Raw genomic sequence first — 26,607 nt, forward strand, 5'->3', positions numbered from 1 at the left:
AGTTTTAAATTATTTTAATAAAAATTTGATAATTACAGAAACAGAATATTTCAATGGTATTTTGCATTCAATATGTGGGAGAAGGCACAAAGATACTTTTCTTTCATTTTTCGTTTTATTATCAAACACTGCACCATCCAGAACATAAAATAGAAAAATACAAAATAGCATTCTATACCTTTTGAGGATTGTGCTTGTATGAAAATAGTTCAAATTACAATACATCTTTAATGAATACTTTCACTGTTAAATAAGAATATCTTGGTTTGAGTATTTTCATTAGTGCAATAGAATTAGATCTATGCAACTACGGAAAATATAGCTTGGAATGTTTTTCTAAAAATTAAAAAACATGCAATATATAAATTTCTAAAATTTTGAAATGGCTTTGCAGAGTATTTAAAATATCAGAGGCTACTTTACATTAAAACTGAACTGATAGTTAATAAAAGACTGGAAATATACTGCATACTATTAATTTCTACAATAATATTATTAGATTTACTAAATTATATAAATTACACAATATTTATTAAAAGAATTTTAAAAGGAATTATGACGAAGAATCAATAAAACCGAAACTATTTTTCTTCCGTTTTAATTTGAAAGCATGTCATCAATCTATAATGTGTAGAAGAATGGAATGAAAATATAAATATATACTTTATTTTAGAGTTTTAAATTTTGCAATACAATTATTCTTTAAAATTTGCAAAAATTTTTTAAAAACATGTGTTATTATTTTAAAAATTAGTCAACTTCCTTCCTGAATACCTCATAACTAGATATCCCCAAAAAATCTCAACAATATAAAGAAAAATAAATGAATAAAAATTTTTTAACAAAAAGGTAGTCTATTTAAAAAATGCTATTTTGCTTTTTATACAAATAATTTGTAGCATCTTTCAGTAAAATATGAGAAAAACTTGAAACAAATACCTGACCAGCAGATGAAAAGAAAGTATGTTAATATACACTAAACACATTTTTCAAAAAAAGTAATTCAGAACTTATTAATACAGCAGAAAAAAAAAATGTGCACCTGGAAAAAATTCATCTTGTCTATTTTATGAATAAAATTCATGCCAGAAGCTAATTTTCAATTTTTTTTGCAGTTTAATTCAAAAAAATATTAAACCCAGACATTACAGAGAGATATTCATAAAAAACAACTTCAAACATTTTTTTTCTTTGTGTAATTTGGGTGAACAATTAAAGACAAACACAACAAAAAAGCGCAGCCTTACATCATATATTGATCGATTATTTATATTAAAATGGAAATGTTTTTACATAATAATGTTTTATATTAATTTACTTCCTTCATAATTCCAATTTTATAGAAATACACAGATGTCAATTTGACACAATTATTGTATATGGAAATATATTAGAAAATAATAATAGCAATTTTTGAAAATAATTTATTAATTCATCCAAAAAGGAAATTTGTTTCAAAATACAAATGAAGAATATTCCAAGATAATTTATATAGCATTAGGATTCTGAATATCCAAGCAAAGTTGAGCATTTTTTAAAATTTTTGTTTATATAATTTATTGAGGATCTTAAATGAATTCAAATACCATGTATCAAAAAATTCCATTTACATTTATAGAATTTTGGTACATACTTTGACAGCAAAAAATAACAATCAACCACAAATATATTCTATGAACAGGCACAAAAACAGATAACCAAACAACTGAAGTTTATAAAAATTAATTTACACAAACAGTAGAAAAAATTTAATAACAATAGGTCCTTTCAATAACAATAAATAATTTTTTAATACCTAGAAAATTTCTCTTGAATAAAAAGTTAGTTATCTCAGTGGGTGACTATCAACTAACAATATAGTTGCGTGTGTTTTATAAATATTTGCATCTTTATGTACATCTCACAGTTTATAAATTTATTATTTAAAGCTATCTTTCTGATGATTGTTCACCCATTGCATAGATTCTATATTTAATAAGACTTGTTGCATCCCCAGCTTTTGGAATAAATAGATGATCCCTAGACTGCACAACAATGCCATCATCTTCAATGTGACCTAAAAAAATTTCAACTAACTAATTATGTCAAATATATTCAGTTAAAAAAATTAGATCATAACTTTTCAATTTCTATTCTCATTTTGAGACTTCCTTTTCACAAAGAAGGTAAAAAATATTTCACAACACAGACAACAAATTAAAAAAAATTTAATCAAATGAAAGTTAAATGAAATAAAAATTGGCTTCTGAATTTTTTCTCTTTTTATTTAAATCGATATCAAAGACCATAATACCAGCAAGTCACTGCTTTAAAAATGATCACCCCATTAAAGATGGAATATATATTTTTATAAAATGTTTAAATTATATACTAAGCACCTTCTATCACTAAATAGTTAAATAATCATATCTAAATAAAAGAGGCTAAATAAGCTTCAATAAGAAATACTTCACACTGATACTATATTAATAAAAATTTTAAAAAATAATATGTTATAAAATTTTCTCATTTTACTCAATAAAAGAGAAATAGGATAAAAAAAAAGCAGTAAATGTAATAAATGCAACAAAAAATTTTCTTGTACATTTAGATCTTGCTGGAACAATGTAAGGTCACTACGGAGAATAACAACCTAAAATTTATCATTGCAAATTATTCATAAATCTTTCCAGCAATGTTGTGAAGATAAATACAATAAAATTATATTTATAGTTTATATAGAGCACTGATACGCAATACAGCAAAGTAAGGCCCAATTAGAAGTTCTATTTAATCGGTAACAATAGTGTAATAATTTAAAACAATAGTAAAATGGTCCTGGTTCTAATCAGATTAAAGAGGGACTTTTAGAAGCACAGTCACAGCTTCATTCTTTATGCAAGTATATTTAAATAACTTTTTAATATTATTTAGTTTTATGGCAAATTATGTTCCACCATTTTCTTTTGTTTTATTCCAAAAATTTCTATGCTCCAAATATAGAGCCATTTATTTAAATTAGAATTAAACTTATTAATCAGACTTTTATTTATTTATTTCAGTCAGTACTGAGTTATCAAGCATCATATAAAACAATTGCGACAAAAAAAAATTGAAAAAACTTTAATTTTTTTTAATATTTAAATTTTATAAAACTTTACTTTTCCAACAATGAGGTTTATTAGAAATATACTTAATAAAATCCCAATCATTATTTCAAATGGATAATGACTTGTATAAAAATTATTTCATACTTTACAGATAATGCTACTAAAAAAATTAAATTTTATTAAATATCCAACAGTTAGCATGAAGTTATATATATATATATTTCTTTTGCAGACACTGAACAATTAAATTTATAATTCATTTCATTAACTTAAATTATATATAAATTTAAAATAAGTACTAAAAGAACAGCATAAAAATTTTTTAAAAATAAGAAATTTTATAGAAACACTTAAAAAATAAAAAGCAAAAAAGTACATAACAGCTTTTGAAAATAAAATTTTCCAGCCAAAAGTTAACTAATAGGATTAGGGAAGAGTAAAAACATACCATATGCAAAAGTTATCCATTCAGGACATTTCCGTTTACTCGTTATTTTGACTATTGAAGTTAACGGGTGAGCGGCAACTATGTGAGCATATCCTTTCTTCTGACGATTGGTTCTAAGAATGTAGAGATGTGTTTCTGTTACAATGAGATGACTGAAAAAGAAGTTCATATTTTATGAAAGGAAATATAACAATTAATTGAAAAATAATACTGTCTTATTAATAGTTATATAAATTGAATTCATTATCAATAAAAACTAATCAGAAAAAGCAACACAACTACAGCTGTTTTTTAATATATATATATAAAATTTTTATAGACGTGTTAATTCCCAATAATCTTCCCGGTTTCCCATAAATTTTACACAAAATTAGGTCAATTATCATCTAAATTGAAATTTCACCAACTCCATCAGTATACTAAATTTAAAGAACCAGAAAATCCTTCTGATAGCTATTTTTTAAAGAAGTGATCATTTAGTTGTACAATTAATATAAGAGCTATAAAAGAGCATTTCACTGCAATCTCCTCTAAAAAAGATATAAAGAAGGTTGCATGTTCATATTACATTCAAATATCATTTTCGCATATATTAGAAGAGAATGTTACAGGAGATTTAAATAATTTTTATTAACAAATGTTTAATTGCATAATTAAGCTTCAGCCCTAGGTTTAACAAATAGAAATAATACCCATATACTTTCCCTATTCAAACAGTTACTTCTTTATTCTTTCAGAATAATTATAGAATATCATATAGCACTTTGATACTTATACGATCTTTCAAAATTTTGATATTTCAAGTTCCTTATTTCTCTAAGAAATACCCGATATTAAATATTCAATATGATTCTCTTTGTGAGATATGATATTTTGAGATAAACTACTTATGATGCTTCTGTTAAAACCTGTCCCTTACTTGTAACAGGAATCTTAAAGCCTTTTCACTATTCTTATTTATTTTACTAATCTTCCGAATTTGCTGCAAAGTTATTTTGTCATACATTTGTGTTTTTCTGGGGAATATAGAGCTTTAGTAAAATATGCAGAAGATGGAACATTTAATTTAAACTATATATTATTACAATTTACTCAACAGAAGTATTGTCAAATATTAGTAACTGTCCAGAATTTTTATATTTATCAAGATATGCCCTCTTCAAAGCTAAAAATGACTTAATTTTTGATAAATTACAAGAATAATTTTAAGGTAAATAATTTGAAACATCAGCAGATTACAGATAAATATATAGTTTGAATTTTAAATATTCATTTAGTGTAAAAAAACAATTACATTTTCTTTTTAAATTTTAGTATTCAATAATTATGATTGATGTAAGTAAATAGATACCAGCAAAATAATAATAATAAACTTCTGTATGCCCTGCTGTTTTGATTTAAACTGTTTTGACTTTAAGCTGAAAAATTATGTTTTAAAGTGTATAACCACAAAGTATAATCCTTAAAAGTATTGGACCCCTACAAAAAACTCATGTCCTGTCATCAACAATGAGCTGTTAAGCAACATTACCAACAATATTATACTGCTACAAATCTGAAAACCAACTTACTTACACAGTAACTTTTTACATTTATAATCAGAGTAATTTCCGATTAGATTGTTTGTTTGGGTGCATGCGTGTGTGATAAAATATATGAAATGTTTGGAAAGGGATAGGAGTGAAAGAAGAGGGCTGTGTTTTTCCGGCTCTCCATTCTGAATTACTTTCTTGGTGCGTGGAAGGAAGGCGGCTTGAAGTGAAGGCTGTATTTGTTCGTGTTGTTGTTTTTGCCATTGGTTTGTTTGCAGTTTTTGCTTTTTGTTTTCCAAAAAAAAAAAAAAAAAAAAGTGAAATGGCGTTTCTGTTGGGGGTGGTTCCCTAGTTTGCTTTTCAGTTTTTGCGTTGACTTCAAAGAGTTTTTTCTCTTTATTTTTGGGGTGTCAAGGAGACTGGCACTGGATTTCTGAAAAATCAAGGTAGGATTTTTCTAGTTTTTCTTTTTAATTGTTTCGGTTTATGCTATTTTTGATTCTGGCTGCATCTTATTAGATTCTTCGTCAGTGATGACGAAGAGGAAACCAGAAGGCTTCGAGTCTGAGGGGAAATATAAGGATAGAAAGATAAATTATATATTAACAAATGAGTTCTCGGAGTATGATAAAGCCAAAATTGCAATTCAAAGGGGTTGCCCCAAAATAAAATTGTGCATTGATAGTAATAACGGTCCGTCGCCATGGATTAAACCCACAATAATCAATGCCACGTTCGGACTACTTACCCACAAAGAAGACACCTTCTCCCTAAACAAATATAAAAAATTGGTTCTAGTTACTCGGCACTTAAGCTCAGTGGTGAAAGTAACTGATTTTGTAAAGAGTGTCCTGGAAGCAAGGATTCGTATCATTGACACGAATATTGTAACAAAATACATCATCCGTGATGTTGACACGGATTTAGCATAGTGGAAATTAATGAAGAACTATCTTCACAGGATATTATCGCAACAAAAATAGTTAGAAGGAGACGGCAGAACCTATCCCAATTGTTCTTATTGAAGAAATTGGGAAAACAAATCGCTCTGAAATAAAGATCGGCAGACTTATCTTCAAAGTGACTAAATTTATAGAAAATCCTAAGGTTTGTTATAAATGCTTAAGATTCGGTCATACACAGCTCCGATGTCAACACGATAAAAAGTGTAAAAATTGTGGGGGCTCACATGCCGATGATTGTAAGTTACCCACTAAATGTTTTAGATGCGAAGAGGCTCACGATGCTCTCGACAAAAAATTTAGTTTTTACAATCTAGAAAAAGAGATTATAAATCTGGTCAGAGAAAAAGACATATCATTTCTGGAAGCAAGGGGGATAGCGAAATCGCAATCTTTTGCACAAAAGGTAAAGGGCGATCCGCCGGTCCAGTGTACCGAAATCCCCAAAAAACAAATAACGGACCTCTACTCGGCTTTACAGGACTTAACAAAACTAATTTCTGCTCTACTACCCCAAGGGAATGAACTCGTAAAACTCCAAGAAGTCAAAAGACAGTGCATTGCACGTATTGGGGAGACTCAGGGAAATTTAGAGAAACAAGTTGAAGAGAATATTACTCTCCGGAAACAAATCGAGACTCAAAGGGCAACGATTGACTCGCTACAATCTAAAATTGCCCTTCTGGAATCCAATCTTGAATATAGTCACGTACTGAGCCCAGGCGTTGTGCACGATCAACGGTCCTTTGCTGAAATAAATCATTTCAGTGTTGCGGAGGATTTCTCGGGTATCGGATAATTTTAAAAAAAAGGAAAAAATTAAAAGTCCCCCCCCCTCCTTTTTCTTTTTTTTTTTTTTTTTTTTCCTCCATGAGGTTTATTCAGTGGAATGTTAGGGGGATCAAAAATAAGATCCCTTGGCTGCAGGCCCCCCCTTTTTCGTCGGCCCAGTGTTTAATTTTGCAGGAAACATGGCTCAATGCGTCTGCATCGTTTTCTCTCAAAAACAAAAAAATCTTTCGAGCTGAAAGACAAAATTCTACTAGAGGTGGACTGTTAATTGAAGTAAAACAGAATATTCCAGCCCAGATTATGTCACACTCACTTCCTCCGTCATCAGTGGAGGTCTTAGCGGTTAAAATATGGATTGGCCCAAATTCTGAATTCCCACTAACGATTATCAATCTTTACTCTCCTAGAGGTAAATTTGATGACAACTGTTTGGAATCCTTATACTCGCAAATCTCTTCTCCTTTCGTTTTACTGGGGGATTTTAATATACACCATCCAGCACTTGGGAGCGATCATTTATCTTCCGATGCAAACCGGGTTCTGGATTGGATTAGCACAAAACATATGTGCTTGCTTAACACGAAACAATATACCAGATACCAAGGGACTCAAGCCCCTTCGTTATTAGATTTGCCATCTCCTCCGCAGATATAATCAATAAGATTAATAAAGAGATCTCGCATGATATGTATGACAGCGATCACTGTCCCATTTTTATTTCCTTTTGCAATTTAGATGCAAAGTCTCTCTATACTCGAAAATACATCAATTGGGGCCAATTCTCAAAGAAGGTCAATGATCTTCTTCAAGGTCATGGGGATGTCTCTTCCCTCGATAGACTTACTAATATCTTCCAGGTAAGCGCAAACTCATCATCGTACTCGTTCTCTAAATCAACACACTCGCACTGTCCTTGGTGGGACGCTAGATGTAACTACCTTAAGGCCCTTAAAAAGAAATTGTTAAGAAAGGCGAAATCATATCCCTCCATTTTAAACTGGACTGCATATAAAGAAAGGGCGGCAGCTCTCAGAAAGTATGTCAAGTGTAAAAAACGCAGCTTTTGGGAGAAAACTTGTCAGGAGGTAGCTTCTTCCCATCAGGCTTTTAGCATCGTTAAAGCCCTACTAAACAAAGATGAGTCTCCCTGTGAATCCAATCTTGTTCTCTCTTCGGGTACTACTCTGATAGCGCCGATTGCTCAAGCAAATGCAATTGCAGCTAACTTAATTAAGAGAGCACCAAATGTGCGTATTCCTTTAGATTTCTCAGTAAATGATCCAGAAAATTATGATGAAATGAGTTTGAACCGTCCGTTTTCCTATAGGGAATTTCAAAACGCATTAAAAAGAATGAAAAACAAATCCCCTGGCATGGACAAGATAAATAAGAAAATGTTGCCTTGTCTTTCCGATGAAAATAAATTTAAAATTCTCGACTTATTCAATAACTAATGGGCGAACACGATTGTTCCAGAAAGCTGGAGAATAGCGAAGATTATTCCTATTTTAAAACCCAAGAAAAATGCAGCAGAGATCACATCCTACAGACCCATCGCGTTAACATCAGTATTGGGAAAGATTTTCGAACGGATTATTCTAGACAGGCTTTTGCGGTATTATTTGGAAAAAAGATTTTTCTCTCCTTTTCATGCTGGTTTCCTCCCGTACAAAGGCTGTGACAGCCTCTCTGCAGCCCTACTCAATAAAATTTTAACAGCCAGAGCTAATAAGAAACTTGTGTATGGTATGTCCTTTGATCTAAAGGCTGCGTATGACAACGTATGGCATGACGGCTTGATGCTTAAAATTTTACAATCGGGGATTAAGGGTAATATTGCCCTATGGATCTCAAAATTCTTACATGAAAGGAAAGCATTTGTATCATGGAGAGGAGTGTCTTCCTCATTTTTTAAGCACGAAAGGGGCGTTCCGCAAGGAAGTGTTCTTTCCTCGTTGATCTTCACATTTTTTATGAATGACATATATAGCATTTTATCCAATGATGTTTTTTTGCTTTATATATGCAGATGACATTTTTATATTAGTCGAAGAAAATAATATCGAAGCGATCAAAAATAAGATGCGGTTCTGTGTTACTTTACTAAACTGGAAAGCTGGTGAGACGAATGGCATATGGATATTGCTCCCCAGAAAAGTAATATTATAAACCTCTCATCTCGAAAATCGCCAGTGGGGTTTGTAGTCCTTTTTCGCGGCTGTAGTATCCCTTGGTTCAATAATGTTCGCTATCTTGGCATTCAGTTTGCTTCAACCTTGTCTTTCCGTTCACATATCGACCAAATCAAAATTAAAGCCTTTAAAAAGTTAAATGTGATCAAAAGTTTGGTGGCTCCCAGATGGGGTGCAAACGCATCTAATTTGATAAAAATATGTAATGCGTGTATCAAACAATCCATGGAATTTGGAGCACATACGGTTGGCATGACGAATAGAGCTGGCTTTGCAGCTTTACAAACGATACCGAACAACATCCTTCGTTTTGCTTTTGGACTCCCACGGTGGACACCTATCCCAATTTTATTTAAAATATCAAATGAAATAAATATGAGACTTAGGTTTGAAAAGAAAAACGTGTTATTCTTTGTTAATCAGTTCTCAGCCCGCGAATACACAGAAGTTTCGAGATCAATTTCCGAGGTCAAGTCTGTAATCTCTAACCGCATTTTCCAAAGACTTCCCTGCGCAGGCACTTTAGAAGAATATTGCCATAAAAAAAACCTGTCCCTGGACCAAATAATCCCGATTATGGTCCCGGTTAGTTGGGATGATTGTGAGCACTTTACCATCAAAACCCATGACTTCGGCTTCCAACAAAGGAGCTTGGATCCGACTACCATTAAACGTTTGTTCGCCGAGTTCAAATCACAGCTTCCCCCAAATCAAATTATCCTGGCCACAGATGCATCCAAGAATGAGAATTCTACTGCGGTGGCGGCTATAAACTGCTCCTCGAAGGATGTCATTAAGGGAACGGTTCACAACATTAACTCTGTGTTTTCAGGGGAGGGTTTTGCCATAGCTCTGGCTGTAATGAACTTTGTCAAAGAACATAAAGATTATATTTTATTGACTGACAGTTTATCTAATTTGACAGCCCTGAGATGCCTAAACTTCCATTCTCCCAAAAGTTCCCTTTTTGTGGCCCGTGTTATATTTGATGCCTTAAAGATATGTTCCTCATTAGAACTGATATACACTCCTGCCCACGTGGGAATTGCAGAAAATGAACGGGCTGATGACTTAGCTAAGCAAGCTTTAATTTCTTCTAATATCTGTGACTGGATCTCGCCCGAAGACACTTGTTCGGTATACGCTAAAATCGTACGACATAAACAAGATTTAGAATGGGAAAATTCTAAATACTATGAAAAATACAAATGGCTTGATGCTTTCAATCTTAAAAAACTTAATTTATCTAGACGTAATGAGGTTTTAATTTTACGATTAATATCTAGGACTCTTCCAGTAAATGCAGTTCTTCATAAATATAGGCTCATTGAATCACCAAATTGTGCCCATTGCCAGATTCCTGAAACTTGTGAACATTTTGTTCTTTCTTGCAGTAGATATGAGACAGCGAGAAATTCTCTCCGTGCTAAGTTGGGTTGTGTTCCACTCTCTTTTGACTGGATTTGTGATTTCTCCGTTCAGGGTTGTGATAAAGTGAAGGCTATGTTGGCTTTCTTTGTGGCTTCTGGCAGATTTTAAAAAAATTTTGTGATATTTGAGTTTTGATTTTTGTGAACCCGGCACAAGCTAAGAATCCGTTCAGGAGCATACGCCGGAAAACAAACCTCATTCCTTCCTTCCTATATGAAATGATTAATCTATGGAATTTTAAGGAAACATACATATGAACTTGATTATATCAAAATGATCAAGGAAAAAAACAAAAGGTTGGTTTAGTCAATTAGAGGAATAAATATTGTGAGGAAAAAACAAGTGTAAAAATAATTTTACCCAGGATATCTTAATTGAATATCTCTTATTTCTTCACATACAAATGTACCAATGACTCCAGGTTTCTTCAACCATGTCTGGATATTAACTTCTTCAAATGAAGAATCTTCATCGGATTCTGTATATCGATCAGGATCTAACCGACAAAAATACATATTCACTTAAAAATAGGTATCTATTTAAATAATAAAAAGAAAAGATGGAAGAAGCATGCAATTTAGTTTGCCAAATAAAGTTTTAAATTTTCTAGAGATATATCAAATTATAAGCCTTCTGAAATAACATTTGGAATACTCAAGAATAAAAATAATAACATCTTCATACTAATTTATAAATTGCACTTTTTTAATAGGAATCATTAAAAACACACACAATTCTTTGAAACAAATGTTGTTGTTTGCCAAGATATCCAGAATTAAAAATAAAAAAATAAGGTCTTGATATATGTCTTTTCAAATTAGGGAATTTGAATGCTAATTGAGAATAATCTATGAAATTTTTCTAGAGTAAATAATAATTATTCAGTAGCAGATTTCCAATTAGGAAGCTGTCTGGAGCCACAGGTCTGAGAGAGTTACAAGCAGTTTCTTGAAAAGAAATGTTATTAGCCTAGTTACCAAATAGATGTATAAAAACTATAAATCATGCAATATAACAATAATATTAAGACTTTATTAAGTATAATTGATCAAGTGTCTATCTGTTTCCTTATGCTCCCATAGTTATTTTAATATTTTCTTAACACTGGCTTCTATAATAGTGTTCATAAATATGGATGTAATGCAGTTAATCATAATACATATAAAAATGCTTTATCATTAATAACCAAAATAAAAAACTAAAATGACATGTTGCATGTTAAAAATGTAATATGAAACTAAATTTACCAGTTTATTATCAGGGAACTACAAAATACCAAAATCTATCATATGTACTAACAAACAAAGTTTTTGCTATAATCTGAATGAAGTAAATACAATACCTTCATCATCTCCAATACTAAAAACTGGAGCCATGCCTCTATAACGTTTTCCAAGACGATCATTGCTACTGACGTGTCTATAAAAAAACAATGATAATTCAATTTTATCCATGATATTTAGCTAACTAAAATATAATAAGTAAATGATACAATGATTTTAAAGATCTATATATGAAACACAGCTTGCAGTGAATAATATTTTTGCTAATGCAAGTGAGTAAAAAATATAAATATAAGTCCGATCATTATTTATTCTATCAGGAAGACCAAGTCTAAGGAAACAAAATGCGGAAATAGAGTCTGAGTTTGAAATTATTATTATTACTCAAAATTAGACACATTTTGACAATAATTAAGTATTGTAAGAAAAAGTTACTCATTACATTTATACTTTAACATTCTCAACAAAGGATCTTAAAGCATATTTATTTGTGTGAGTCATCATCATTAGTTTTTAAATCAGAAATGCCAACATTTCTCATGATTCCAAGTCTAAGCTATATTCCTTAATAACTATAACAAAACAAAACTTTAATTTGATTTCATAAGTTATTATAATATTTAATTTACCACCCTTTCTAGTGTCATTTTTAATGATTTAAAATTTTAATACAAAAAAATCTTCTATAAAAATCTGAATAAGCAATTTTATTGATATTAATACAAATGAGGCAATATCTAGATCCATATTTTTTATATAGAACAACTTAAGTCAAACATATTTCAATTTCAGAATGAATCTTAAATTAATAAGCTTTTGTTGGCAATCATGAGATATCAATATTTTATAAATATGATACATGACTGTAGGCAGCTTTAGATGTGAAAAACTCCAATCAATTACAAATTTAAATATTTATATGAAAATAAAAACTTCTTATTAATGTTAACATCTACACACCTTGCTTCTTCTGTTTGAGGATTTGTAATGTATTCTACAAGTCTTTCTTTTACAATATTACTTCGACTTTTAACAACAGTGGCTAACTGTAATGAAAGAGACTAATAAATACAACAAAAATAATAACAGTTTTTATAAATATTGAACCACAATGAACAAAATTTTAAAATTATACAAATAGTGTTAGATATTGAAACTAGTATGAAAGTGTTCTAAAAACTTTTGAAAAAAATTTAAATTAAGATCACAGAGAGAAAATATATTTTTTAGAAAACTTTATGAATTGATTATAAAATAAATTTATAATTATTTACCTGATCAAATATTGAAACTTCTTTTTCATGGGTCTCCCCATTTACTGTATTTTGATTTTGAGAAACACAAACTAAACAGTTCTTCACACAATGCGATGCCAATGCCACATTGATATCACTGGACGGAATTATTTTATGTAAAGCTGTAAAAGTATGATTACTATCAGAACATATCTATGACAGTAACAACTTAAAAAAATTCATAGTAATTTTATACTCATATAATAATTATTTAAAAAATTAAGCTGGAAAAAACTAAGGTATAAAATCTACAGCTGAATTGAATGAAATGGACGGAAATCGTACATAGAAATTGCCAAATCAGCCATGCTTATTAATTTATTTTGTAATAAATTTGGATTTCACCAGAGATTAATTACTGTATGTGCACATAGAAATTTCAATCAATTAGCACCAATATTCCATAAAATATGAAGGTGTAGAACTGAATAAGTAAGTACTTTCCATTTCTGTACTAAGATTTTTACCAAACAATTTTTTACATGTAAACCTTTCAAGCAGATAAGTAAATAATTGCATCGGGACTTTTTTTAAAAAAATCTACAAATGATTAAAAAGTATATATAAATCATAAATTTTTAACTACAAAATTTTCAGGAATGTAGAGAATATTTTAAATGGCATCCAACAATTCACAACAGAAATTTATAAAAACTTTGCAGCAATCAATACTATGATTACTGTATAAGAAAAATTTATTTCAAAATTTCAGCATTAAATGATCATGATATATGGCATATATTTTGATAAAAAAATTTATAAAATAAAATCATTCAAATATCAAATAAATTTGAAATGCAAATGTAAGCATTCTTTGGGCTCTTAGATGAGGTAAACAATATAAATAGCACAACAAAAAAATCTATAATTCACTTACTCCAATTATCATTATATTACCTTGTTTTAGTTACTAAGGTCATTCAAATTATCCATTATATATTATCTTATGGCTAATCTTTAATTTATTTTTTTCCATATTGTTATGTGTTTATCAAATTAATTATTGAGCTTAATGGAATACAGTTTTACCTTCATAACCACCTTGTGCCAAACTGACATAATGCTGGTGCTTCTGCAAAAAACTGGCAACTACCATATGTACATAGAGGTCCTCTTCTTCTCTGCCACTACCCATGAAGCAAATATGTTCCCCTGCAGCAACAGAACCAACAACATTAGCCTGCTTCTTTGCAGCAAAAAGAGCTTCAACAGCAGTGCCAAATGCAGCTGGTTCACGAAGCATCTAGAAAGATTAAATAGGTTTGTGCCGATTACACTTGCATTATTAAGAAGGAATATCTTATTTTCATCATATGAAGCTTTAAAAGATGTGACGCTCAAATACAGATCTTTTTTAGATCCACATTTAAGATTAAAGTTCTCATAATTTAGTTAATTTAAACTTACCAGACTAGCATCTAAATGAAAAGCAGTAGATAAATGTCCACTATTGTACTGATTGGCAGGTCGACAATCAACAACAAAATATTTTATATTTTTGTCTCCCTAGGAAAAAAAATGAAGAATCATCAAATCTTAATATTTCCATATTTGAAATTAATTATAAGAACATAAAAACAAGGAAGAAATATATGCTATTGATATTCTTGCATATTTTAAGTAAATCGGCAAAAATTATCATAGTTAGCTGAAGAGATTTAATATATAGAACTATAAGCAAAATTAAATCAGAATATTTAGATAAGATTTATAAGAGTTTTCTTTTAATATCAAAGTTGAATGAACATTTATTTCTGAATTTTTTACTTGATATTCTAATTTTCATAACTATAACAATTGTAGTAATCAAACATTTTTGTAGGAAAGAAACTGTCAGTTTTAAGATAAAATTATCTCGTATATTAAAGAAAAATTCAATTTTAAAAAGTAAGAAATTTATTTATTTATAAACATCAAAAACTTCTTGTCCAAATTTGGCATATCATTCTTGTAGTCGATTGATAAATATGCTAACAAACACACACAAAAAGGCCTTTTTAACTTTTTATTACAAATTTATAATATAATGCAATAAATTCTTTCCCAGTTTCATGTTTAAATTCAAATAATATTCCTTTTTTCAACAATTAGTTTTTTAAAAATAAAAATAATTATGTCAACAAAACTTTACAAAAGCAAAAGATTAGTCAAGTCACTCAAAGAAAAAGAAACAATTGATATCTTAACCCATATTGAGAGTGCATTTAATTTAGTAAAGTTATAGTTAATCATCAGTATGAAATTTTCCAATGAATTGTTAAAAATTACTATCTAAATTGAGAATTATTGTCTTTTTTATTAGTGGATACTATATAAAAATAAATCAAAATATGGTTTCAGCTAAGACAAGATTATTTTAAAAAATTACACAAATGTTGAAACCAAATTAGGATAAGAATAAAAATACAATATTTTATGCAAATGAACTATTTACCTTAGTATTATTCCTAGAAATTAAATCATGAACTGAAACAGGCAAACATAAGGCTTGTGATAATAAAGCACCATCATCTGCAGGTGATTTTCCTTCAAATATAATTGACTGACATTCCTGAAAAAAAAAATTTACATGAATAACAATAGTGAAGAATTATGCACAACTGATACTAACATAATGTACTTTCACATATTGTGCATTCATACATTAAATAACCATAAAAGGTTATTTCTATGCATCTTGCAGACATTTGAATAGATCTGAATAATCAGGACACTTGAGAATCATAGGAACTATGATTCACAAGGGCCATCACTGGCATGGCACAACCCTTCCTATAGGAGGTATGTTCCTTCATCAATATGCGATAGTTACCTACCACACCATTTCAGTACTCAAAAGAAATACAAAAACCTTCCACCATGCCGGAAGCTTCTCTTCTCCAAATCTGAGGTGCTCTTTGGGGGAGGGGGATTCATATATTAGAGAAAATTAACACTTCCCTAATTTTTTTTTTGTTAAAAAAATAAATATATACTATTATTTGATGTTTCTAAATGTATCATGTAATTGACAGTTTATATAAAAAAGAGCATTTCAGAAACAATATGATCTTTTAGAAATTAAATACATATTTCAATTTCAAGAATTTGGACATAATACATGTCCTGCATAATTGGAGTTCCTACAACATGGTACATATCTTTCAGAGTGAACAAGAGATCAAGGTATATTACTTTAAGAAAACAATGTAAATTTTACAAGAAATGAAAATGCATTATAAATAAAAGATTATAAACTGTCCAGGAAGAATATATGTTTTACTTTTGTGTAAGAAGGAGGGGTGCAACTGATATAATGGAATGCCACTGTGCAAAAGTCTTCAACATCTTCAGCTTCTAGCCTGCATGGCATTGTAGATAGCTCTTCTACAAAAATAAATAAATAAAAACTGTAACAATTTCAACAAATTGAAAAAATCTTAGAAATAAATCCAAAATTGATTTTATTTATAAAATTAAACAGCTGAAGAAAATAACTAGATTTCCAAAATGTCTAACACAAGTTCATAGAGTAACTCACAGAATCAACTGATAATCAGGAGTGATTCTGACTTTTATTTCCTAAAACTGAAATTTATTTTTAAACTTTGAGATTTAATACATATGCAATTCCTCAAGTAAATATAAAGACAGAAATTCACACACACACACAAAAAAGAAAACCTATCATTTTAACCAAACATCTTAACATCGAAATTCTTTCTTTCTTACTTTTTTAACTTCAGCATGTTACAACATCATTAAGTTTTAAGGATTGACAAAATTTTTAATTGCCTAGTTTAGCAACCAAGATTTTTAAATTATTAATGGAATAACTCTGTAAGAGTTCCCAATTTTTAAATTGTCACAAAGGAAAGAATAAAGGAAGAAAGATCTTAAAAGGCAATTTAACAATTCAGAGGTATTGCAAAATCGCTTCTTAAATATTACAAACTAAATAGTCAATTTAAAATAGTTAAACTTAACAGATTTAAATAGAAATTATAATTGACATACAAAAGTATATTTGGAATATTTTGCACCAATATGAAATATTTTTACCTATTATCGATTGCTTGTCTGCATCTCTCATTTCTAGTAGTTGCTCTCTATATAAAAATAATACATTTTAACAATAGTACAAAGATTTTTTTTCTTGTAAGAATATAAGAATTACCAATCACTTTTTCATTAAGAAAAATTTAACTTACTTAGCATTGATTACAATAACTAGAGCCAGATAAAAGACAAGAAAGGGATCTCCTGCTTGGAAGTAAATATCCCACATGTTTTGAATAACTTTCAAGCAACACACTGAAGAGAAAAGACTGCCAAACTGAAAAAAAAAAAAAAAAAAAAAAATTAATTTATTTTATTCAGTTTGATAATAATTTTTTAATGTATAAAAATCTACAAAAATTAATTAATTTTCAAAGCATTAACAGCTAATCTATTACAGAGCTACAAGAACTCTTACAAATATCTTAAGCGCACAACTGGATTTTTTTTTATTTTCAAATCATAATATTTATTCATATTGTTAATTATTTTAATAATAGTATACATAAAATTAAGCGATGGTCAAAACATGAAATATTCCACAATTAAATAGTTTTCTAAACTTTTAAAACAAGAAAACAAAGTGATGGGGGGGGGGGGGGGAGATACTTAGTCTACCTACAAATCGGCTGTTTTCAATGCCGAAAATCTTTCTTTCTACATTGTAAAATTTTGTATTTGAACTGATGATAATTCAATTAAAGCAGATTTTTGGAGCTCTATCAGTAAAAACCTCTTTCACTTTTCTTTTTGTGCATATTTAAACTTTTTGGGGGAGACAGGAGTGGACTTTTTATCTGATATATTGGTCTCTTCACAACATATCATTTAATTTTATTTCTTTTGTTCTGAAATAATAAGCACGACAAATTCTTATTTTCAAATGGGGGAAAAAAATTAACAGGGCTGCCACTCAAATCTGGGGGGGGGGGAATTCTCAAGTTTTCCTTTTTTCCCTTATGTATATTCAAGATATAAGGAAATGCAAGAATAGAACTGACATGCTAGTTAGAATGGAATATGGTTGTAAGAAGTGGATAAGCAAGAAAAGGAAGCAACAATTTAATATTATTCAAAATAATAGCATATTAAAGGAAGGTTTATATTTATATACAGAAAAATAAACAATTTCTCATTATTTATTATCCAGAATTCAGAGAGACAAAATTTATATATTAAGGGGGGGGGGGGGTATTACCTCTCATGCTCTTTAATTATAAATCACACATGACTTGGATGAAATAAGACACAAAACAGTTTTGTTATCATAATACAAATTATTTAATGATTGCTTAACAAAAAAAATATTATAAAGCAAAATTATTTTTATACCAATTCACATATTTGGCTATCCATTCCTGCAACTTCTGCAGATTTTTCAGCCATCAATTTAATGGAGGTAATAGAACTAATCCATAACAAATATGATATGACATTTTTGTATGTCCTAATGTACATTTTTTAGCTATTTCACTTTCGGTGAACTTATGTGAAAATATTTCTTATATATCATTGAATGCATTAAATGATAACCGTTTTAATGTCCATAAAAATTCAACTTTAAATTATTGTACTTGAACTAAATTAGTTTATTTTTGGACAATAAATTTGACATGTCATCTTTCCCTGTATTCCTTTTAGATAATCCAACAACAATGATGACTCTTTTGAACTCGCACAAAGTCTCGTATGTTTCCTTTTTTTAGCATGAGTAGTAAGTGTCTGTTTTATCATATTACTTAGACTTATTATCTTCTTACAAAGCAAGCAGTATGCAACAAATGGATTTTGCGGAACTTCTCAAACACATTCAGCAAAATCAAGTTTGATTTTTTTTTTTTTTTTATCCATCTAATTTGCATTTAACATGGATTTTAAACAACTCATTGTTTTAAAAAAATCACCAGTTTACTTTGAATAAGCTCACAGTTTTTCAAATAATAAACAAACCATTCAATAAATTAAAACATTGTAGACTAAACACCACCTCACTGCTTCTGCAGATTGAATGCTGCAAATTCCACAAAGAAACGTATTCTATTTGTTCGCACAGTTATAGAAGTCTCTCACATACTTATTAGTTGCAACTTGAGAATCTCATGGAAAAAGATCTACTGTCTCGCAAATTAAAACTGAAATGATCTATACAGAAAAAAAAAGGGCGAGTCTCAACATTACACAATCGAGAATGGTATTTTTTTGTTTTTCAAAGATATTACTACAATCTTTTATTCTTGCAATCCTTAGAAAGTGGCATTTTTTAGATGTGAAAAAAAAAAAAAAAACAATTAAAGTCAAGACTCAAAATTTTCTTTCTTTTTCCTGTTTTTATGAAAATTTTCAAATTCCCCCGCATTTTCCTGGATTTTTTTTAGACAGTTTTTAAGTTCCATGTGTTTTTACAGTTTTCCCTGTTCTCCCAGTGGTGTGGCAAGCCTGATGCAATAACTTTTTTCTTTAAATTTTTGGACCATTGCCTGAATGATAAGAAGAGAAAGACAACTATAAAAAAATTATGTTGCAGAATTGTTTGGCTTATATTTGATTTCTGGTAATTTTTTTATGATATTATAAAAATTAAAAAGTGATGAACAATCTTTGAAAGAATCAATGAATTGAAGGCAGTAAATAATAATTTGATATTAGTTAAAATTTAATTAACTTATAATTTGGTAGTCAACACAAGAAAATTATAAAAGGTAAAAGGTAGTATATTTATAGTATTGAATAATGTTTTAAAATTCTAGAGATATATTTTGAAAGACTGATGAGCTGCCATTGTTTGACAGTATGATTTAAAAATTAGAATTGTTAACATTTCAAAAGTTACAGTGATTCATACCCAAGATTCAGCATAAGCTTCAGGTGTTATTTTTTTGGTATCTAGGAATGAGCAAAGTTCTGGTTCGTGATACAGCAAAAGCAAACGTAATAGATGAAAGGGGCTAGATTCTTTGGCACAATTTCTGAAAGAATATGAATAATTAAATGTCACTAAATATTATTTGTGATTATAGTTAGATAGCTATACAAAAGTTCTGTTTAGAGAGTAGTTTATGCAAGACAAACATATTTTTTCCTATAACATTATTAGCATTTAAAACAAGAAGAAATATTTAAAAGTGATGAATATGTATTCTCTTAAGTAATTGTAAATTAAAATTATTTTAATAAATAACAGATAATGATAAAATTAAATTTCTTATTGCAGTATGATTAGACAAATAGAATTTTTTTCAAATAAAATCTGAAAAAAAAATATTTTAAATTATTTGCTAAAATTTAAATATGCCTTAAAATTATTATAATATTTTACACACCAACTTTAGAAAGTCTTCAGCAGATAATTATACTGTTTATAAATTTGATGAATCACTATAATTACTTTTTTAAATAACTGCTGCCATTAAATTCTTTGATTAGCTTTGCTTTTCCACTGAAAGATTTTATTATTTTTTATTAATATTTTGAGCATTTAATAATTAAAGGAGACAAACTTGTAACTTTTGCCTACAATTATTTATCCTCAAAACTAATTCATGTAAGATAAAAAAAAAAAAAAAAAAAGACAGAATATATAAAAATCATGACCAAAAATGTTTTTTATTCCTTAAATTCAGATTTTCAAATAAAATCAGTTGCTTAATCAATTCAACAATAATATGTCATTTCTCATGTAACAACAATGTACATAAGAAAATCTAGCCATAAATAAGAGTTAAAATATAAAATATGTCATACATGCATAAACACTATAAAAGAATTAATGCTTGAAGTTAAATTTCTTCATAATTGTATTAAATTGAATATTGATATGATATATAGTTATAATTTATTATTGGCGCATACTTTGTTGTAAAATACGTCAACAATTACCTTAACTATAATCATATTTAAAATTTAATGAAAACAAACTAAAGAGTGCATAAATTATAAGACATCTTCAAAATATATTTAGCCCACTTACTTTGGTAAGAATCTTGTGTGTATAGAACAAAAGTAGGAATATAATTTTGTTTTAGGAAGCCGCAAAGCAATGAGAGGTTCCAGTAAATGAACCCAGTTGGAATCATAATCATATCCAGACTGTCGACGATATCTGGTAATGACAGACTCAATATCACACAAAACGGATACTTTGTCTTCTTCTTCATTTCCTAACCTATCTAAAAAGAAAAAAGTGCTTAAAATCTTGAAGAATTTAAGTAAAAAGAGGCAATTTAGACTAAACCTTAATCCTTCTTCAAAAACACCAAAATTAAAAAAAATAGAGACAGTTACAAATCTATCTTTAAGTTTAAAAGAATGATATTTCTTACAAATAATATATTTTTATTCACAAGATTCCAATCGTTTTGCAATTGTCATAAGGTTATTTTGCCACGTTTATAAATTTGTTTTCATGATTTGACAAACGAATTAAATTAATGCAACAGGAAAGATAGACTGATTTTCAGAGTTAATTGTATCAAAGCTGAACTGAAACTCTGCAAATACTTTTAAAACAGATTGTATAATTAAATCACCAAAAGTAATATACCTAATATAAAGTTATTATTTATTAATTAATCATCATTAATCAACAAAAATTTTAAAAGAGGACAATAAACATATAGCCTGTATATTAGTTATGGGATAAATTATATTTGTAACAAAAAATTGTAAGAAAAATAAGTATTCATACCAACTAAACTTTGACAGTCTTTTCGAATTACTGGTTGTTCTGGCAAATCAAATATTTCATCCCATGACTCTTCATTTTTAGGATTTATATTCAAGCAGATCTAAGGGGAAAAATTAAAGAAAAATTTAACTACTTATATAAGATATGTTTAGAAAGCAAATGATTTTAACTATGCTACCTATGCCGCAAATCTATTGAGGTGTTTGATACTTATTATACAAGTATCACTTTTTTTTAATACATTGACTGCTAACCACAAAATAAATTGAATTTATTTATCTTGTTCAAAATACTGACTATGAGTTATCTTGAATAACTTTACAGTCAATTAATACAAGTCATTTTCCATGCCATAATAATTTATTAATTCTTGTAGCACCTCTTTTCCCCCTTGAGCAGAGAGTGCCCCCTTGTGGCGTTTTACAGAAGACAAGCAGTTGAACAGCAGACCTGCCTCCTGAGGTCGACTTTTTCCCATGCGCAAGCAACCCTTGCGTTATATGCCAAATACTTTCAGCTGGAAACAGTGGAATCCCTCCACCATATCGTTTTCTTTAACCTAATTTTATATGTGTATCTAATAATAAGTGTTTGTAAATTTTGTAGTGTAGCTGTGTCTGCGTAGATTAAAAATAGTATATTTAAAACCGGACAGTTTTGTGACCTTCAATACACATGCACTTTTTCAACTGATTTCAGTGGATGCTTTTTAAAATAATTCAGTTATTTCTTTAAGTGCAGTCTCTAAGACCGCATCTCCCTGTTAGTGTCCCAGTGATAAACAAGGATTAACAGATGGTACTAAAACTTGGGTCCCGAAATATCATCCAATTTACTCATCCTATTATGAAGCAGTGTTCCAGACACTTTTAAATGAAGCAGAAAGTGATTTTAGTGATAAGGATAACTGTACAGAAGTTTTTTGATAAAAGTTCGCATTCAACTGATTCTGATATGTATGTTCAAACATAATTAATTTTTCTAGTGATAATGTATTTCAAAAAATTTATAAAATATATTAATATACCAAGAGATATATATACAGAATTTATAGGTTAATTTTTATACTAGTTCTTAACCTGTATGTTTAAAATGCCCTTGAAAACCGTGCTATAAAAAATGGCCAATTTTACCCAGTGCCAATTTTTTTTCTTATTTTTCATATAATTGTTAAATTTTATATTATATTGTCTTCTATATGCCTTCATATACTGTAAAAATAAATATGATTTAAAAAGTAATATGTTTTTACAAGAATATTATTTATTGTAACATATAATTTGAGAAGAAAATGTATGTTCCAATGTATTTACTTTTTTCAATGATAATATATTTTGAAAAATTTCTAAAACATATATGTATATATCAAGAAAATATCTCCAAATATATTGGCATTTTTTCATACTCATACATTCATTAAAAAATTTAATTTGAATGTAAATGAAATGTGGTCTCGTAGACCGCACCTCCTCAGTTAAGGGTTAGTAATTAGGTGAATTTTTCCTTAATTTTGGCAATTTTTTTTAAATATACATATGTGTGTGTGTGTGTGTGTGTGTTGAGTGCCTAATTTCTAACAATAGATTACATTGTTGCCCTGAAATTAAAAACCATTTTCATTGTTTTGTCAATTATTTCATTGCATAATTTTCTTCCATTGTTGGAAGCTAAAGACGAATTTTGTTTAATGTCTGTGTAGTTTATGAGATGGATAGAAAATAATTGAAAATACAATATTGTGAAATTTAACAGACCGATGACCAGATGTTTATGTTTTTAATAGTATTATAATGTCATGGGATTGATCTCCATTATAAAGATTCATGCACACATTGTATGTAATGTAGAACACATAAAAATAAAATAAAATAACATGCCTTTAATGTCTGATAATACAGTTATGTTTATACAATTTAAATAAAATTAAATATAACCAATATTCCTCACAAACGAGTTCATGACCAAAGGTTTAGATTAGAATTACATAACATTATAGAGTCCTTTTTTCAGAAAAAGGACTCTATAATGTTATGTAATTCTAATATGTTATTTTATTAAGAATAAGAATTCTATTAAGAATTAAATTATGTTATTCTAATAAGATTTTAAAATTATGACAATTAAAAGATATAATTTTTAAGCAATCATCTTTGAAAAAAAATAAGCAATTACACTAACATATAAAATATCTTGTGCAGTAATTATTTCAGAAGTTGCAAGCTGACTGGGCTATATTGGACACAAACACAAAAAACAGAGCATAGAAAAAAAAATTAATAAATTTTTTTAATATTTGACAATTTGAGGGAATCACGAACATGAAATTATATCTAAAGATTTAACTAAAATTAAATATAGAAAATATCACCGACGAACCAGCAGGTAGCCATAGCCCACTAGATCTCCATTATCAGTAAGAAAAGGTAATGTTAAGTGATCTTAAACTAACAAGGATAGCTTTCAAATTGAATGATGTATCCTATACTATTTAAACCAAAGTCTTCGAAAAGATAAGTGTTTACACTTTAAGCTACACATCAATTACTTTTTTGGCAATAATTATTTTAGAAGTTGCACAATGAAGTAAAGTCGAGCCAAAGCCCTAAAGTTTGGCATATATTTTGATTATTTAATTAAGTATTTTAAGAAATAATTGCAATATTTGCAATATTGCTGTCTGCAACAAATGTAAAATATTTGGATAAGATGGGCTTTTCTTTTTTTGAAAATCCTTTCCATAAAAAAGAAACAGCAGAACAAAGCCTTTTTTAAAGAAAATATTTAACTACCTACATCAAAATAATTTTATTTTGAAAATAAATATAATTTATACATTTGAATGTAAATTTTAGAATCTATTAGTATCTTATTTAACATTACAGAACAAGACTTTTAAGTCCAATCTTCTTAAAATATCAAATCCATACTTTAAAAATTAAAAATATCAAAAAATACATTTTTATATCTTCTTAGGATTAGTAAAAGATATGTGAAAAGGTGCTGATTTTTTTTTACAATTAAAAATTGCTTTAAGAGCTATTAATCCTCAAAGCATAGTACAAAACGAAAAAAAAATTACCTGCCATATTTCAGCCCTTAATGTGTCTGGTACTGGTTTTCCTCGACAAACTTTTCTGATACTGTCAATTTTGCATTCTGATAATAATACTTGTTTCAAATCGGAGACCCTAAATATAATTACAATTTAATGACATAAAATAATAATAACGCAACTACCATGTTAATTAATATATTTCTATTTTACCAAAATATTTCTTAAAACAGTGAATTTAAAAAAAAAAAATAAAACGAATTCTATATTAAAATCTAAATAAAGTAAAGAATATTTACAGATCGATGTTATGATTGCACCATTTAGTTTAAAACGATCAATCTGAAATAAACATTTCTCTTATACCAAAATTAAACTGCAAGACATATGGAATGTTACATAAATAAATAAATAAGTTACCAGCTAGTGTCATATTCTTCCTCCGGACTCGCCATGTTGTCAAATTATTAGCAAACACAAAATAGAAACAGACGTAATACCGGAAGTTTACGACGCATTGTGGTGGCAACAAGGATTGCAAGGCAAAAAGCTTATCCCCCCCCCTTCCTCTTTTGATAAGAATGGCAATTTGGACCATATATTTAAAGCTAAAAAACAAAGATGAGAAACAAATAGCAGCTTATATCTCTGTAGAAATAAAACTAATCTTAAATAGGATCCCTGTTGAATTTCCTGTCTTGTCCTGGAATCTTTACTTGAAAATTATCTTTCCATCTAAACAAATACAATACAGAAGCTTTAAAATCTGAGATTAGGTTATATTATTTACTTAATACATTGTATCATGCATGCAAAAATATCAGGTTTAACAAAACTGACCATACCATAAACATCGTCTGTCGGTCTATACTTTTAGAGGCATGTAAGGGCTTTAGATTAAAAACGCAATGACTTAAATATATCAAACTTAGTATGCAATTTTTGTAATTACAATTTTAGTTCAGTATTAAATTTTGGTTTAAATCAGCAGAAAATAGCTCATCAGAAATACAAATTCAATTTTTGGATACTATTAACAACATGCAAAAAATTAATCGCGAAAGATCACTGGATAAATTTAGTAAAAATGCTAAATTCACTCCAAAGGTTAATATTATACTCAGATGTCATGCAAGGCATTCTCTGTCTTACACAACGTCCAGAATTTTTTGCGAAGGATTGAGTACTTTTTTAGTATAACACCTTTATTAGAAAATATGCGAGAAAATTTTGAAGAGACTACTCCCGCAGGTCTTAGTCCCGCTGGTTACATATATTTCATCCGCAACCATTACTGTCTTTTATTTTTATATTAACGCCATTCATATAAATGAGGAATCCGCGCTTTCTAGACTAACTATATTAGAAAAGCCTTTCTTTTCCTCTTTTGAATCTCTTGTCAATCACTATCACAAAGCAAGGCAATCGGTGTGTAATCCTCAATACCCCTCCGGAAGAAAATACCCAGTATAAAATCATCTTCTCATCAATACTGATCTCTGCGCAATTACAAGATCCAACCAAGTATCCAGTTTCATCCTACGAGGAAAAAATCGGTATATTTGTACGGTAAAACCAAGGTGTATTAAAATGAAAAAGGAAGTATGCGGACACACTTTTTGCAATTTTCCTTTCCATTTTACTTTGATGTGTTTGGAAACGGGTTTTGTAAATAAATTTTTATAGAATAAATACAATTGGCTGGAAAAATAAAATCTTGCCCTGCCATCCTTCTTAATCTTGTTTGAACTGAATAATCTTGTAACTTAAATAATTGTGAAAATTTCTAGAAAGTAACACACAGATCTG

General features: G+C 28.8%; 1 protein-coding gene across 2 annotated transcripts; it reads right to left on the reverse strand.

Annotated features, from left to right (window-relative positions):
- Positions 1-16: 16 nt before the first annotated feature.
- Positions 17-25,301, reverse strand: LOC129983727 (TBC1 domain family member 23-like). 2 transcript variants are annotated; one of them, XM_056093325.1, is made up of 17 exons: positions 25,219-25,301; positions 24,826-24,934; positions 21,747-21,846; positions 21,030-21,228; positions 19,905-20,028; positions 17,215-17,339; positions 17,066-17,112; positions 16,287-16,390; positions 15,459-15,575; positions 14,432-14,530; positions 14,054-14,267; positions 13,004-13,146; positions 12,690-12,775; positions 11,789-11,865; positions 10,807-10,942; positions 3,538-3,689; positions 18-2,056 (listed from the first exon to the last, which is right to left on the reverse strand). In XM_056093325.1, the coding sequence occupies exons 1-17, from the start codon at positions 25,251-25,253 to the stop codon at positions 1,929-1,931; spliced, it is 1,995 nt and encodes a 664-aa protein (XP_055949300.1). In that variant the 5' UTR covers positions 25,254-25,301; the 3' UTR covers positions 18-1,928. The 2 variants fall into 2 exon arrangements, with proteins under 2 accessions (XP_055949301.1, XP_055949300.1); XM_056093326.1 differs by lacking the exon at positions 25,219-25,301 and having other exon boundaries at positions 17-2,056; positions 24,830-24,934.
- Positions 25,302-26,607: the final 1,306 nt, after the last annotated feature.

This window comes from Argiope bruennichi, chromosome 9, assembly GCF_947563725.1.
Source record: "Argiope bruennichi chromosome 9, qqArgBrue1.1, whole genome shotgun sequence".
Classification (NCBI taxonomy): domain Eukaryota; kingdom Metazoa; phylum Arthropoda; class Arachnida; order Araneae; family Araneidae; genus Argiope; species Argiope bruennichi.